We start from the raw sequence: 17,910 nt of genomic DNA, 5'->3' as shown, positions 1-17,910 counted from the left end.
TCTATAACTGTTGTCTTTGTGTTTATTAGCAATTTTACTGGGCGTAACTGTAAGTTTAGTTCAATATGTTATTTTATGCTATTCATTTTTTTGTTAACATGGATTGCATGTTGAAGCTATCGTTTTATAGTGGGAAAATGTAAAAGAGAATCACTGAATACAATGGCATAATGATTCTGCTTGTTCAAAGAAGGTACTTGATTTAGTTTTCCTCAAGCGACACATTCGTTTTTATGACTATTGCTTGACACTTGAATTGAAGGGACAGTTCACCCCAAAATGAAAATAATAGCATCTTTGGCATCCTCCACTTGTTTCAAAATAGTTATACATTTAATTTGTTCCGTTGAACACAAACTCGTATTTTTTAAAGAAATTTGGTTCAAATATGGATGTCAATAGTTACTGGTTACTAACATTCTTCAAAATATCTGCTTTAGTGTTTAACAGAAATTTAAATGGATTTAAAACACATTTAGTAATGGTGGCAGAAAAGTAAACTATCCATTTAAATATTTTATTCTGAGACTTATTTATATATGTCTTGTCTTTTGCCATATTGTCTTTCTAGCTCAGATTGTGATGAACCTGGAATGTGACACCAGTTACTCTTAAGACAAGAACCGAATAAAGCACAGATGTGGAGGGATTTGCAGCCAAACTAACTGGAGGGAAGGAACCTTTAGGTAAAATCACCTGCTTTATTTAGATCTGAAGTATTTTATTTGACATAGAGATTTATTGTTTTAATTCTAATTTAAAGCAAACAAGGTTGAGCACCCCTGGTCTAAAAGCTCAAAAATGCTGTTTCCGTGATAAGGTTAAATGTAGTTCAGAAATAGATTCATTAGGATCAATGCTTAAAGTAAGCATTTTCTTCTCTCTGTAGACCAAACATGTTTACTATCCCTCACATTTTAATAAATTGTTTCTGTTTTTGTTTCTTACAGTGTGGGTGAACATACTACCTGGATGTCCAACAAAGGCTGCACAAGAGCTCATTTGATAGCACATATTCTGTCCTGTCTACATCTCTGATGACCTGGAAGTGCTTCGACATCAGTGAGTAATACATCTTTATATTGTCATGCATACAGGATTTCTGTAAGCTTAGCTTTAATGTTAGTTTCTAATCAGCAGTGACTGTTTTAAAAAATTAAGTATTTAAATTATTCTCAACGTTTTACTGATGCTGTGCACAGTAACGCTATGATGATTTAGTTTGAGGAAATGTCACTAGAGGGTTTGTATAAAAAATAAATAAATAAATAAATTGTATGAAATGACTCGATAAAATGTTTATTTGTCTCGCTGACATGCCATCACTGCTGCATATTGAAATACAGTAATACGAATTGACAGCAGAATATTACCACAAACATTTAATGAAGTAGGCTAGACTGCTCTTTAGTTCTCTACTCAACTTTAACACATTTCCTCGTGTCGCTGAGCCTCTCTGCAGATTTTGCCAAAAATGAATGCTTAGTGATTACTTTGTTTTATGCAAACCAAATATCAGTAACTCATCATTAGCATTATTTAAAAAAATCACCCACGGCTTTCATGTTCTCTAACGCAATCTTATCTGTAAGTTAGAAGTGGATTTATACGTGTTAAAAGCCTAAAAGTATTTAATTAACATTAGTCACGTTAAATTAGAATATTTTTATTTATTTAATTTTAAATTTGTAGCCTCTTAAAGTGAGAATGAACTGTGTTTACCCCTCTTAAATCCGTGGAAGCACTAGTAGTGTGATCATGGAATCAGATATTCGAGCTATACAGAGTCGGACATTAAGTTAAGATAAGACTTTATTTTTTACACACCTGTGTGGACACCTGACTAGCGATCTTCAAGAACAATGCCCAAGATCTTTTCCCCATTAACGTTAGTGTAATTGTGAATTGACAACAAACTGTATTTCACCAACAAAAACAATTAAAAAAAACTGTTATATATATTATAACTGTTATGTATATTTATATATATATATATATATATATATATATATATATATATATATATATATATATATATATATATATATATATATATATATATAAAAACAACAGTGCAGTGTTTCGTTTCTGAATGAATTAAATGGTTTGAGGGATGATTAGTTTTTACTCCAGTGATTGATTTTGCGTGTCATTTTTGCAGGATCATCAGAAGTGCTGCTGCCCTTTTTCACTGTCCCTTTCCACATCATTTGGCCTTCATCATTTCCTGTCTTGTAGCAGTATTTTCACCTGTTTTAAAAATTGTAATAATTTTTGATGCATTAATTGTTGACTGGTTTTAATGATCAATTGTTTATTAGTGTTCTGTTGCTTTGTTATATTGAATAATTGCTACTGTTTTAGCATGGTTTACACAATAAACCTTTATTGTGAAGTTAAAGTTTCAGTTTCTTTATTTTTCTTGTATTTCTTGAACAGTTAAAATAACACTTTTGCAATTTTTGAACATTTTTACCCATTATAAAGTAGCACTATTAAATAAAATAGAATAACATTTAATAACTGTAAAATACTATACAGTAATAATGAAAGTAACGTTAAAATACCGTAGTTCTTCATGGTAAAAATGTACAATAAAATACTGTTTTCAGTTTTGCAGTATGTGTATCACTACTGTAATTGGTGTTACAGTAAAAATCAACAACAGTAAAATGATGTATTACATTGTACAGTAAATGTAATACTAATGTAATTAGTATTACAGTAATGTTACTGTTTTATGAAATACAGCAGCTACTGGATAATTGTTGCCAGTAACTTACTGTTAATTTAACAAGAAATCGTTTACAGTGTATTCTATTTTTGTTCTGGGTTTCAGCCCTAATTGTCAAAAGAAGAGAGAGAAGAAACAGCATTTCCTAAACAATTCTAAGAAATAAATAGATTTATTTAGAATAGATGTTTTTCTCTTACCTGAATGTGTGAAGTTTGCAGAGCCTGAAGCTGAACATGAGTTTAATCATATTATTCATAATTATTACACATTTTCATGAATACATATATAGTCTTTTATTTTTGTCTTTTTCACCACAAAGTGGAGGTGAAAAGCAGCACTTAAAATTGAATAGCAATTAATGTCATTTACAAGTATTAAGTTTGTGCACACAACACAATGACATTAAGCAACAACACAACGATATTTCAGAATGTTAGCTATACAGATCGAAAGAGTGATTACTTCTAGACACCACAATAATTTTTTCACAATACATTGCTATTTTTGTTGTGTTTTGAGATAGTTTGGTTATTGAAATGTTGTGTTGTGCACTACTGGGTCATCATAACTTTATTCTCCATGAAGCTTCAAAACCTTTATGAATCTTTTGTATATACTGCTATACAATATAACATACAGTAAAAATATCTAAATGAATCATTCATTCATTAATTTTCTTTTCGGCTAACTCCCTTTATTAATCTGGGATTGCCACAGTTGAACGAACCGCCTGCTTATCCAGCATTTGTTTTACGCAGCGGATGCCCTTCCAGCTGCAACCAATCTCTGGAAAACATCCGCAACGCCAACTGACCCAACCGAGGCTCGAACCAGCGACCTTCTTGCTGTAAGGCAACAGCACTGCCTACTGTGCCACTGCGTTGCCAGCACTATGTTTTCTCTTGTTAATAAAAATCCTTTAAAAATGGCTTAATGTATTATCTTTGACTATTATTATTTTTTAAATAATCTGAAGCATTAAAGTGTGACAAACATGCAAACAATAAGAAATCTTTAAGAGGGCAAACACTTTTTTACACCACTGTGTATTGAAAAATGCAAAGCATAAACTAATAATAATATTAGTATTATAATTGTAGCTGTCATTTTAATAGATTGTAGGTTTAATTAAGTCTTTATAAATACATTTATAGAATTGTTAAAATTGATTAGAAATAATTATAAACTGAGTTATAATTCATTATGAATATGAGCTTGAAAAACTGATATGTGTGTGTGTGTGTATGTATATATATATATATATATATATATATATATATATATATATATATATATATATATATAAATAAGAGAGAATAATATGATGGACCACATGTCAAAAAGTTTGATGGATTGTAGCCCCGCCCCTGAGGCGGATCTTCTGGTCTAAGCCCCGCCCCTTTTATATCAACTTTATAGTTCCAGTAATTAGATTCTTATCAGTTTAATATAAATTAATAATTCCGGTAATTAGATTTCTATCAGACTAATTAAATTAATGATTCAGGTGATAAAAATATTGGTAATTAAATTCTAATCAAACGAAAATAAATTATATCTGTTATTAGAACCATTATTTTATATTTTTAATTATTGCAGTAAATTATATTATTATATTTATAATATCTAAATTATATTAATATAATTTTAATATTTAGATTATATTATATTATTTACTATTATATTAAATTACTGTATATTATATCATTATATTATTCTGTTTAATTATATTATATTATTAAATTGTTATATCATATTATATTATATTATCTTTGACTATATTTTATTATATCATATTGTAATTAATAAATCTCTGCGCATTTATGTGGACCGTACACAGAATTTTAGATCAGCTGAGCAGCTCTTTGTCTGTTATGGCGGTCGGCAGCAGGGAAGTGCCGTATCGAAACAAAGATTATCCCTCTGGATTGTGGATGGCATTTCACTCGCTTATTCGAGTCGAGGTCAGCCGTGTCCCCCGGGAGTGCGTGCACACTCCACTCGGATCGTTGCATCCTCTTGGGCGCGTGCACGCGGCACCTCTCTAACAGACATCAGAGCTGCGGGCTGGGCGACACCCAACACTTTTGCAAGGTTTTACAATATGCGAGTGGAGCCGGTTTCCTCAAGGGTATTAGGTAACCCCTTGGTGATTGAGGAAACAACTCAGTAGGGTGTTGAGACACACTTGTTGCGCCATTTTCCCTAACACGGAGATACGTGCACCCTTTTATCTGTCAGTAAAGTTCCCCGTCAGGTGAGCCCTGCAGATTCCTCCGTGGCCCCCAGCACTGACTCAGCGGAGGAGTCACTTGCTGGCCCACTACGTTGTAGGTCTGCCTGCTGGTCAGCCCGCGTTTTGGGTAAAGGTGCCTGCTATGCGTGATCCCCACTAGGCGATCCCATATGCTTATTCCGCCACGGTTAAGTCCCCCCCCCTGGGCGGACCCGTGTCTTCCCTCTCCGCTAACCACTCTTCTGCTATGCGTACTCCCCCTTTTTAGGGCTAGTCCATATGTAAATTCTGCCATCTATCCCCCCTTGGGTAACGGATGGCCTCCGCAGCGTCCTCCCTACCGGGATTGCACGCTTCCCAACGTACTGTTGTATTTTCCTAGAATTATCTAGATGCTCACGACTTCTCAAAAAATATATCTAAATCCGTAAGACTTCTGTTGAAGTAGGATAAATTAGGGCCAGGGACACGTTGGAGGACCGCGCCCCCCATGATGTGGGTGTGTCACGCTTGCTTGACTATATATTCAAATCAAATCCACTTATAGCACTGAAGTTCCCCAACCGAAGGGGAACGTTCGAGGTTACAGAAGTAACCCTTTGTTCCCCGAGGAGGGGAACGGAAGTGCTATACTCCGTCGTCATAATGACTTTCCCTTAGCTGTTTGAAAGTCTCTTCAGCTTAAAAGTATGGCGTTTGCTCGCTCCATCATTCATTGGCCCGTTCAATACTCTCCAGGGAAGCGGCTTCTGATCCGAATCCTCCCATTTCGTGGATTTCAAATCAAATCCACTTATAGCACTTCCGTTCCCCTCCTCGGGGAACGAAGGGTTACTTCTGTAACCTCGAATGTTAACATATTTTATTTTATTTTAGACACACGCGTGATGATGTAGAGATACCTATTTTAAAATTAAAAAAAAAAATACAGGGTCATAGCGTAAATATATTCACAATGAAAGATTTTACAGAACTAATAGAATTTTACATTTCATGGAAGTTTTAGGTTGACAAAATATAATGCACAAATAAAGTCATCTCAAAACTCATTGCCAAAATGGACAATACAATTAATTTGAATGTTTTTTTAAGCAAATATGTACAGTCTTTTCAACATTATTCTGCAGTTTGAATTGTTCAATATAGTTGTTTATTTGGATTCCTATTAGGACTCAAAGCAGTCACATATTTAACTGAAATTTGCATCTTTCATGATAGTGTTCTTTTTCAAAGAATGTTTAAGAAGAAATAAGATTACATCTACACTTGCATATGCATTTTGGAATTAAAAATTTAACGATACCAGACATGCTATTTATTTTAAGTGAAATATACTTGTAAGAAAATACAATTACATTTACGAAATAACCCATATTCCATAACTTATTACAATGCCTTTGAGGCCAAGAAAGAGATCAAGTTTAGGAGCCATTACCCATAATTGGTTGTTAGATTAAAGTTATTTTAAAAGGTCAAGTTTGGTTAAAAACCTAGGCTTACTTCAATTGGATCTGTTAAAACAAAGTAATTAAAAAATTAAGTTATGCATTATACGTTCTGGAGATATCTAAACATACACTTTACCATCACTATAATATAGATAATCTACGAATGACAACATATTCCAATTTGATACAAACGGTACCAAAACCGTTTGCTTATGTTTGAGGCATAAACACTCCCAACAAATTGTTTGTAGTGACAATAATCTTGATTAAATCTATTGGCAGAAGAAAAGCATAATTTACCCTGTAAAAAAGTAATCAGTTTACTTTCAATAACTACTTGTAAACTTGACTAATTTTGACAAATTTGTAGACTAGATTTGACACTATTGTATGAACATATAAATGGTGGAATCAGTAGTTAAACTAGAAAATTTTACTATAAAACATTAAGTAGATTTAACTAAGGGCTGGAGCTGTAATGTTTTTAGATAAACTGAGAGTCAATTTTTCTTCTCAAAATAATTATCAGCATTTTCCCATTATTCAGAATACTAAACATATTTCTTTTTATATGATCAAGTATTTGCAATTAATTTTAAAAAAACTGTTTGAATCTAAAATTCAGTAACTAAGTTGCCTGGCTTCAATTGTGAGTAATACAATTACTAGAATTTATACATTTTATTTATCTTTTGAAACAGAAATAACAATAATGTCTAAAGACTGATAAGTCCTTTTTAGTAAACCTTTTAGGTTGATTTTTAAACCTACACCAGTGATGACCAGTGCTCAAAACATTAGGATTTGGATTAACTGTATTACAATGTGTGCCAAGTGCCATAAATTACAGAACAAGCATGTACAAAAATCGAAAACACGTTAGTCAAAGGAAAAAACAATCATTTTAAAATGTTTACAAAGACAACTTGAATTTACATCTGTGTTTTTCAACCAACAGTTTAGAACATTACATTTTTAGATAACATTGTTTTAAAAGGTGTGACAATTTGTTGTCAATACAGATTAATATTTGTTATTTACTATATTAAAGTTGTAAACATTTTCCCAGTGATGGGTTGCGGCTGGAAGGGCATCCGCTGCGTAAAAACTTGCTGGATAAGTTGGCGGTTCATTCCGCTGTGGCGACCCCGGATTAATAAAGGGAATAAGCCGACAAAAAATATTGTAAACATATTTTAATTTAATACTCCGACAAAGATACATCAAAATGTTTGTGTGTCTTAAAATATGTATTAATGTAATAATAATGTGAAAAACAACATAACCTATTTAGTAAATACAGTGTTGTGGATTCAAGCATACAAAGCCAGACCCAAGTTCGCTTGAGTGTGCGCGCACGCACACACACACACACACACACACACACACACACACACACACACACACACACACACACACACACACACACACACACACACACACACACACACACATATGCATACAGTTGACTGACTTTCTAATCACCTAACAACATATAGTATTTAGTGGGAGACACCCAACACATACAATCAGATATACATATTCTACATCTGATAGAAATCTATCTTTCACAAGCAGTTGACGGTATGTTCTCCAAAGTTTTCCTTATCATCACTGAAACGCTCAGACACAAACTGACACACAGAGGAAACACAAACAGGCTAAACATAAAGAAATGTTTATGTTAATAGTTTATTAATTACAATATGATATAATAAAATATAGTCAAAGATAATATAATATAATATGATATAACATAATTTAATAATATAATATAATGAAATAGAATAATATAATGATATAATATGCAATAATTTAATATAATAGTAAATAATATAGTATAATCTAAATATTACAATTATATTAATATTATTTAGATATTATAAATATAATAATATAATTTACTGCAATAATTAAAAATATAAAATAATTGTTCTAATATTAGATATAATTTATTTCTGTTTGATTAGAATTTAATTACCAATATTTTTATCACCTGAATCATTAATTTAATTAGTCTGATAAAAATCCAATTATCGCAATTATTAATTTATATTAAACGATAAGAATCTAATTACTGGAACCATAAAGTTGATATAAAAGGGCGGGGCTTATACCGGAAGTCCCGCATTAGGGGCGGGGCTACAATCCATCAAACTTTTTGACAGGTGGTCCATCATATTACTCTCTCTTATATATATATATATATATATATATATATATATATATATATATATATATATATATATATATATATATATATATATATATATATATATATAAAATATATATATATATATATATATATTTTTTTTTTTTTTTTTTTTTTTAAGTTATATTACATTATGTATAGTAAAAAGAGGTATGCCATTCTTTTTGTGCCAGAAAAGTGACTTGAATAATAAAACAATTTACTTTGCTTTTAACTTTCCCAATATTATCCAGTTACTATTCAAATAAATATCCAATGAGACTAGTTTCTGTAAGACTAGGCTAGGATCACTATCTATAACACACTTAATCTCAAGAGACTTCTTACCTGTTCTCATCTTCATGATAATCTAGAATAAAACAAAAATCTAAGTTTTACATTCTGTGACATACTGTAACAAACGGTACTGTATACAATTTAGTGTTTGACTAGTATTATTTAGTAAAATAACTATATTATTACCCAGCAATATAATGTGTATCTTACCCGAATCACTAGGGCAATTAAAAATACCACTCCAATTAAACATAAAATTACTCCTCCTAGAATATAAGTTTCTACAAAACAGAAAAAAAGAAGCAAAATCAACAGCAACAGAAAACAGTAAATCCAAACTAAAACAAGCATAATTTGCAATTGTAAGTGTGAATCATAAAAGCAATTAGGTTAATGTTTATATAATAACCATATAATTGAGGATGTATAGTATATGACCCACAAAGAAAAACTATGATACCAGTAACATACTATCGTTTTTTTTTTTTCGTATTATGTTACAAATTTAGCAGAAGCTTTTGTCCAAAGACTTGCAATGAATTTCATTATTTAAAATGAAACACTTATTCATAAAGCACTATACAGTCATTCATTTTCTTTTTCAAATTAGAACCTTTATTAATTTAGGGTTGCCACAGTGGAATGAACCACCAACTTATCCAGCATATGTTTTACACAGTGGATGCCCTTCCAACTGCAACCCATCTCTGGGAAACATCCATAAACACTCATTCACACTCATACACTACGGACAATTTAGCCTACCCAAGTCACCTGTACCGCATGCAAACATGCAAAATCCACACAGAAACCCCAACTGACCCAGCCGAGGCTGGAACCAGCGAACCTTTTTGCTGTGAGGCAACAGCACTACCTACTGCGCAACTGTGTCACCCACACTATACAAATGCAAATAATGTGAAACAAGAACTAGAAAATAATTTTTCATTAAACAATATTTGACAGACAACACTATTAGTGCAACATGTTAACTTTTAATAAAAACCACAATTATGAGTTGAAGTGTAGTATATTCTATACAAGAATAGCAAAATTATCATACCAAGTTTGCAGTCTGCTGTATCTTCTGAAAAAAAAAAGTCACACATTTTGCTTCAAAACACTATATATAATATAATAATAAATAATTATTCACATTATTTTGAAGTGCCCTTGATATCAATATTGTGCTGGTCCATTATCATGATACATTGATTTATTGTCTTCATATGTCTAGTCTCTAGTTGTCTACAGAGATATACATAATATTAATAACATTGCCACAATACCTTTCTTATAGTATTTTTTACTTTGTTTAAAATTTGTCAAGCATACAAACAAAAATACAAAGTTTTTGTTCTTTTTAAGCTGAGATTAATTAAATAATAACAACAATTACTTGTTAACATTAAGTAAATTTGAAAAGATGCATGGTCATTTTAAATACTACCTGTAGAGTTGTTTTTGCCCTCCTGACTTCTTTTTTCAGCTGTATTGGAAGCTTTAAATATAAATACAAATATAAAAAGAATTTATAAAATAAATATTTATACATGAAACCAAATAAACCATGCAGAATTTTGTGGTGTAACAAACATACCAACAGTCATATTGCAGTCTGTAAGATTTTGAAGATTTTCCTTATATTGTATACATTGCAAAACTGATAAAAAAAGACACATCAGTATATACTTTGTGTATGTGTATGTCTATGTACAGTTAAAGTCAGAATTATTAGCCCCCCTTTATTATGTTTTTTTACATATATATTTCCCAAACAATGTTTAACTGAGCAAATAATTTTTTTAGTTTGTTTGATAATATATATTTTTTTCTGGATAAAGTATTATTTGTTGTATTTTGGCTAGAATAAAAGCAGAAAAAAATAACATTTTAAATAACCATTGTAAAGACAATATTATTAGCCCCTTTAAGCTATATATTTTTTCAGATGGTCTACAGAACAAACTATGGTCTACAGAACAAACTATCATTATACAATAACTTGCCTAATTACCCGAACCTGCCTAGTTAACCTTTAAATGTTATTTTAAGCTGTATAGTAGTGTCTTGAAAATAATCAATTATTAGAGATGAGTTATTAAAACTATTATGTTTAGAAAATTGTTGAAAAAATCTGCTTTACGTTAAACAGAAATTGGGGGAAAAAAATAAACACGTCTATCAACCATGTTTACACCGAAAAATGATGTAAATATAAGATTGATTCACCTTGTGTTCATGCAAGTCTGAGTAATTTCTTTGTACACATGGGCAAGACTGAACAGTTATTGTCCACTGCAACCACTGTTATCAATGGACTGGCAGTCATTTCATAAGAATAGATGTCAGGTTTTAAGCTTACTGAACCTATGCAGAATACTGTTTTCTGTTGTTAGAAAAAGGTTCGGTTAAACCTTAGATAGTTTAATACGCAGTCTAATTATAAAGATAGCAGTGTACAGCAGTACAAAAGTTCAAGTGTGTACTAAAAAACCATCAGCAGGAGAGCAAACCATAAGCCCCTATCACACAGTGATACCGGTAAATATCTGAAAAATTTCCGGAACTACTTTACCGGTAAATTCAAAAAAGCGCTGTTCACACAGGCGAGGACATTACATACTTTTTTCCAGAAAAGTCCATTCACACATCCATTACAAATAAATAGCATTAAATTCTGACATCATTAACCTGTATTCTGACATCATTAATTTGACTACATTACAAACTCTGTGGATGGATGAGTGTTGTGTCGAGATGTACATGATTTGTGTGTGTGCTGGCGCTCATGGGCTGTTTCACGGGCACACGCAAAGCTTAAAGGTAAACAAACAATGGCTTATCATAAGCATCTTATGAATAATTATTTACACAATTGACATTAAGATGAACATAGAAACGTTATCTGACTAACTTCTAGCAGCTAAATGCGTCTGGAAAAATATTCAAAGGCTTTTATTCTCATAAACCGTGCAGACGTGAATGTGTCTGTTTGTTCTGATTGGCTAAAATAGACGTCTCACGTCAGCACATTCTAGACGTGCACGCGATCTTTCCGGCAGTCTTCCTTCTGCGTTCACACAGCGCAGCATTCTGGCAAATTACCGGTAATGTTACAACTTCTCTTTCTAGAAAATAGCCAGAACGCAGGGCCAGAATGGGACTGCTTTTTATTTCTGGAGTTTCAAGCCTTAGACTGGCTCACCTCAGTCGACGACTGACTATATTAAAATAACATTATTTCCAATTCAGTTTCAAATTACACATGTCTTTTTCAAGGACACAGCTGCTTTAGAACTTCTAATGTTTTTCATAAATATGAGAACATTAATTCTTTATAGATATCCAGTCCTTTGTAAAGGTTGTCAATATATATATATATATATATATATATATATATATATATATATATATATATATATATATATATATATATATATATATATATATATATATTTATGTACCCCTACATAACTAACCCAAACAGTATTATATGTCTCAACACTGAAAATGAAAAAAAAAAAAAAATGTAAAATATATTATACTCTGGCAAGGTTTGAACTCGGATCGGCAGCATCGTAACACAATGAGCTAACCACTAGACCACAATGGCATTGTTAAGTATTGCATTGAAGTATCATGCTGCTATTGATGTCTACTCTTTTTTTTTTTTTAACCCCACTCTTTTTCTCCCTTTTTTAGATTTCTGATCAAGTTATGTCAGATTTATTAATGTAGTGAATCATCTTATTTTCATTGAGCATGTGTAATATTCATTAATATTAATTAATATTCACTAAGGTGCCGCTGTTTGGGGTGGAATGATCATCATCATTAACCTGCGGGCTCTATTTTGCTCACGGGGCTGCGAGAAAATAAATAAAAAGAGCTGAGCTGCGGCAAAATAATGAATAAAACGAGTGAGGTTATGGTCAAATAAACAAAAAACGGACTGGCCCACAGGGAATTTTGCCGGTTTTCACGATTAGCCAATCCGGGCCTGCCGGAAAGAATTTAACGGTATTTTCAAAATGGGCATGTTCACACATATAGACCTTTCCGGAAAAATACCGGCAATTTTCCGGAAAGGTCTGTATGTGTGAAAGGAGCTATAGATGACACAAGGTGCGTCCCAAATTGCATTCTTATGTGTCATGGTTGTAGGTTTGTGTTAACACCTGTTTGTCTGTTTTATTGATCTGTTGGTTTCAGGAGAAGCAAACAACATGGGCTTCTCCCAAATGCTTTCATATCAGGTGGACTGCACTAGGATGGAGTCTGTATTCTCCCAGTAGCGTGAGCTGCTGTGACCATTGAGCTTGCTTGGAATGTGAAGAGCACACAATGATTTTAACCATGTGTGACTCCATAGGAGCAGATGATAAGTGAGCTGTGACATGCAGCGTAAGTGTATATTATCTTTGCAGGTGACATACATAACAGCAACCATGTTGCCAGTACTTACTAGCACGTTTCCCCTCCTATGCCAATTGGACGTGGCAGAGAGCTAGAAACACTGGCAACAGCTCCAGGCAATTGATATGCCAATGCAGCTGGGATCCAGTCCACAAACCTGCAAAAAGTGTACTGAGCTGTTGGTTGCCTGTCTGAAACAATTTGACTGGAAAACAGGGGTCTTTCTGTTGTAGACATCCCACACTTAATCTTGGCGGGAGGCACCAGTTCTATTGCACCCTTGACCAGGAAGACAACAGTGTCATCAAGCAAGACAGGGCCAGCTGCGGTACTGACCATAGTAAAATGTACATCCCTGAACACATCCCAGCCAAGTGATCATCTGAATGAACCAGTGCAACTGGCTTTGCAGTCTAAACCGGGCCAGCAGAGCCCATATAAGTGGCACCATTAGAACAATCACTGATGCACCAACAGTGGGGGGTAAGAGTATTACTCTCAGAAAGTGGTGCGTCCCAAAAAAAGAGCGTCATATGCTAAAGCTTAGTTCACACTACAGGATTTTAAGCCTGATATGAGCCCGATTTGGAAACGAGCTTGTTGACGGATCGGGCTGTGATCGGGAAGAAATCTGCGGGTGCACGGCGCTCTCCAGTCTTTATATGTGAACTACTAAACAATGCATTAACGAGGCTCGCTGACGCGCCGCCAACACCTCGCAGATGGAAATCCAATATTTAGCATGCTAAATATTTCAGAGCAGTCGGCCCCAAGTGTGGTCAGATGTAGTAACGAGCTGCAGCCAATGAGAGAGCATATCAGCATGAGCTGAATGCCTGTGTGCTAAGGAGCTCAGCAGAAACATCTGTGATTGGTCAGAATGGGCATCGATGCACTCGCTTCATTCTGCGTTAACACAGACATGAGAGTAGGCTATATTTACAGTGAAACTAGAATTCTGTAACTATTAGAATTACCATACTGCTCATTCTGACCGTTCTCATATAAAATGCCATACTGTCACATCATATTTACATTCAAAGCTTCTATTGAGAAATTAAAATTAAGCTTTGAATGTCTGGCATCATATTTAATGACACCATTACCCTAAAAATATAATCTTTTTTGGTAATACAGCCTATAAATAGGTAGTTAAGATATTAGAACACGCAAAGGTCTTGGCTTTCATTTTCACTTTCAAACAGGAGCTATTTCGCGGCACAGAATATGCTGTTTTGAAAGATATCTGAAGTAAATTGATGTTTTTGCCATCAGAAAGTTTTGTTTATGCTTGCAGGAAGTTGCTAGGCAAAAAAATGCACACATATTTAAAGTCACAGCGAAAAGTATATGACATGCATGCAGTCATATTGACCAATACGGTAATTAATGGTAGAGATACTCAGTTCTTTACGGTTTTGTAATAATAATAATAAAAAAAAAATGTTTGAAAGAAATACACTGATATTTAGAAAACGTCATGGTGTTATAGATATGTGAGTTTTATTTCAAAGAGTTATAAAATTACAACAATAAAAAAAAAAAACTTGCAGATGAGATAATTCACTGATGCATCAGCTGAGATGTTTTTAAATGCTTCCTTGAAAGCTTGAAACGCTGTCAGTGATGTAATCAGCACACAAGCAGCCAATAATGTACAGCTTTGTCTGGCGACTCCTCCCTCAAAATTTTATTGGCTGTGGTTTGGTAGCTTGAATGAGCTGATGGGGAATGAGTTGTTGTCAGATCATGTAGTGTGTGACCCCCTCCTGTGGATCATTCACATAATGTTGTGTAGTGTGAACACCACAGCTATTAAAAGACACAAAATCAAGTCATGTAGTGTGAACAGCACAGTGATCTGCTGATGTTTAAAATCCTGTTGTGTGAACTAGGCATAGATGAGCTGGAAGTTAGCAAATAGGTCTAATCCTCATCACAGGATCCCACAGAAAGGCTGGATGTGCGAGAGAAAGCAGCCTGTCCTCTGGCACTTACAGAGCCTGTAGTGACATTTTTTTGAGGTTGCTAGCTGGAAGACAGCACATCCCAGACAATGGCAATGCTTAAACTTTCACACCCAAAGAGGTTAAACTTGTCCTCCACTGGAGAAAGAGCAAAAGGTACCTTGTGGGAGAGCAGTCTTTTGAGAGTGCCAGTAGATCACCTACCCCATCATAATCTACACTCTAAAAAACACAGGGTTAAAAACTTAACCCTACTGCTGGGTAAATATGGGACAGGGGTTAAACTAACCTAAGTAAATGTGTTGTTTTTCTATCCAATATAATTTGATTTAATAAATAGATTATAATTTCAAAAGTATTTTTTGTTTTCTTTTAAAATCATTAATCACATAAAAAACAAACAGGTCAATATTGTAATAGCTTTATTATTTTGTTCCATTACATTTTTTTTTCTGAACATTAGTTTTTAAATACACTTTAGCTCAGAGACCATACAAAACTAAATGCAAATTATAAAATGCATTCAAAACAATGGACCCTTCGCTAAGCCCTCCCTCCTTAGTTACTGTTGCTACGCCTGTCAAGCTTTTGTGCCTGGCATGACTTTTTCAATGTGTGTGTGCCGGTGTCAGAAATTGCCAGGGATATAATGTCATTTTTGGCGAACAGGTGAGATATCCGAGAAAGCCAGACAAAAAAGGACTGCAGTATGCATTACAGGTGTATACTCATGACAAAATAGGGAACCGATTAGAGAATAATTAATTCAAAATTGAAGCTAGCTTAGCCTAGCCGCCTCATATGCTAACCATTCAACAGTTTAGCTCATGCTCAGCAGGAGAGGTGAAATTTAAAAATAATCAAATAATAACTAGTTAAACTATGATTTCTCTTTTTTTAGCCTAAAAGCCTGATAGATTAATTGTTGTGCAATAAAATATAGCGTTACTAACGGACAAGGAAACAAGCATGACAGTGCTTTTTGTTTATTCATAGAAAGAACAGCCAGAAAGGGGAAACTGATGGATTTGTCTCAAATGGTAGCATAATTGACTCATAACAATGTACATTACCTATAACTGTCAGTATGTTTGTGTACTCTTTATAAATTAATGCTTCTGATAAAGTATATTGATCGCAGCTGCTCAGTTTGTGATCACATCTCTGTTTTGTTTGGTTGATTTGTAATTTCAAGTATTCGTAGCTTGAAATAAGATGGAAATATGAAGTTTAGTAAAGCTAGCAACAGATTCGCAGATTCGTATTTTCCGGATCAATAACCCATGACCTATTCTCTATTAATATGACTAACATTACTAACGTTATGGCGAAGGCTAAAACGGAGCATTACTCATAATATCGAGCAGGAAAAAAAGAAAAAGACAGCTGGGAAACATAACCTGCTTTATATTTTTGTAGGAATTAACGCAGTTTAGATCTGTTTAGGGTAAGGTGTGTGTGGCTTAGCGAAAGGTCATTCATATTTATTGGTTGCCTGTAAACATTTTAAACAATTCACATGAATTCACATGCACATGAATTTAGAATGCCAAATGTCTAACATTAAAAAATTCATTAACTACAAAAAACCTCAAGGTTTAGTAAAGCTGTTGCACATAAATCCTAATGCACATTAAAATTCCAACATTTCTCAACAGTTGTTTGTTACAAAGCAGTGATTTTAGTCTATATTATGAACAATATATTCATAATATATCAATTCTTCCTGCTAGGGCAAAAATGTCATTAATATTCATCAGAGTGTGAACAAAGTAAAACTCTTCCTCAAGCAATATAACTGTTTACATACAGAAAAAAAACCTGTATGCAAATAAAACTAAAATGCTACCTTATGGCGGGGCAGTGGTGCAGTGGTTAGCACTATAGCATCACGGCAAAAAGATCACAGTGCAAATCCCGACTAGGTCAGTTGGCAAATGTTTCTGTGTGGAGTTTGCATGTTCTCTTCGTGTTGGCGTGGTTTTCCTCAGAGTGCTCTGGTTTTCCAAGAAGTCCAAAGACGTGGTATAGGTGAATTGGGTAAGCTAAATTGGCCATACTGTATGTGTGTGAATGCTTGTGTATTCCAGGGGTTTTCCAGTGGTTTGCAGCTGGAAGGGCATCAGCTGCGTAATAAGTTGCCAGTTCATTACACTGTGGCAACCCCTGATTAATAAAGGGACTAAGCCGAAAAGAAAATGAATGAATGCTACTTCATGTACTCAAACCAGTGCTTGTTCAATGATCTACAGTACTTGCAAGAATGTAGCACAGAGTGTAAAAATGTCACTGCTGGGGATTTGCTTCTGTCTAACTTGTAAATATTTTGAATAAACTCCCAACAATAGAAAGACTGTTTTGGGTAGTTTCCATAAAAAATATAAAATTATTTGAAGCAGACTGTACATCCACTGCCCTAATGAGAGTACTTATCTATAAAGCTTCACCTGGCAGGAGGTTAAATGCCAGAGAGTTAACATGTTTATTTTGAAGTGACATGGCTTGATGCTTCAGTCTGCTGGAGGTACTCTACCATATTTATTCCAACCTAAGGGACAGATAATGAAATTGAAAAAAATGTCAGAGTGGGAGAGTCAAGGTGTGGGTATGGACAG

At 33.7% G+C, this 17,910-nt stretch overlaps 1 protein-coding gene and 1 long non-coding RNA gene across 2 annotated transcripts in view; one reads left to right on the top strand and one right to left on the bottom strand.

Annotated features, from left to right (window-relative positions):
* LOC100333235 (uncharacterized) overlaps positions 1-17,910 on the bottom strand; it is a 58,592-nt gene that overhangs the window by 8,821 nt on the left and 31,861 nt on the right. Inside the window, exons 6-11 of the mRNA XM_073923959.1 lie at positions 10,510-10,572; positions 10,360-10,410; positions 9,973-9,996; positions 9,120-9,190; positions 8,961-8,982; positions 2,935-2,964 (exon numbers count right to left, since the gene is read on the bottom strand). Of these exons, the coding sequence (XP_073780060.1) occupies positions 2,935-2,964; positions 8,961-8,982; positions 9,120-9,190; positions 9,973-9,996; positions 10,360-10,410; positions 10,510-10,572 (261 nt within the window). The remainder of the gene's footprint in view (positions 1-2,934; positions 2,965-8,960; positions 8,983-9,119; positions 9,191-9,972; positions 9,997-10,359; positions 10,411-10,509; positions 10,573-17,910) is intronic.
* On the top strand, positions 36-2,395 carry LOC141377898 (uncharacterized). Its single transcript, XR_012391007.1, has 3 exons — positions 36-686; positions 951-1,062; positions 2,162-2,395. It is a non-coding gene; the product is annotated as an uncharacterized lncRNA (long non-coding RNA).

This window comes from Danio rerio, chromosome 15 (genome assembly GCF_049306965.1).
Source record: "Danio rerio strain Tuebingen ecotype United States chromosome 15, GRCz12tu, whole genome shotgun sequence".
In the NCBI taxonomy this organism is placed as follows: domain Eukaryota; kingdom Metazoa; phylum Chordata; class Actinopteri; order Cypriniformes; family Danionidae; genus Danio; species Danio rerio.
The sequence above is the reverse complement of the archived record's forward strand: the minus strand, read 5'-3'. Positions and strand labels throughout refer to the sequence as shown.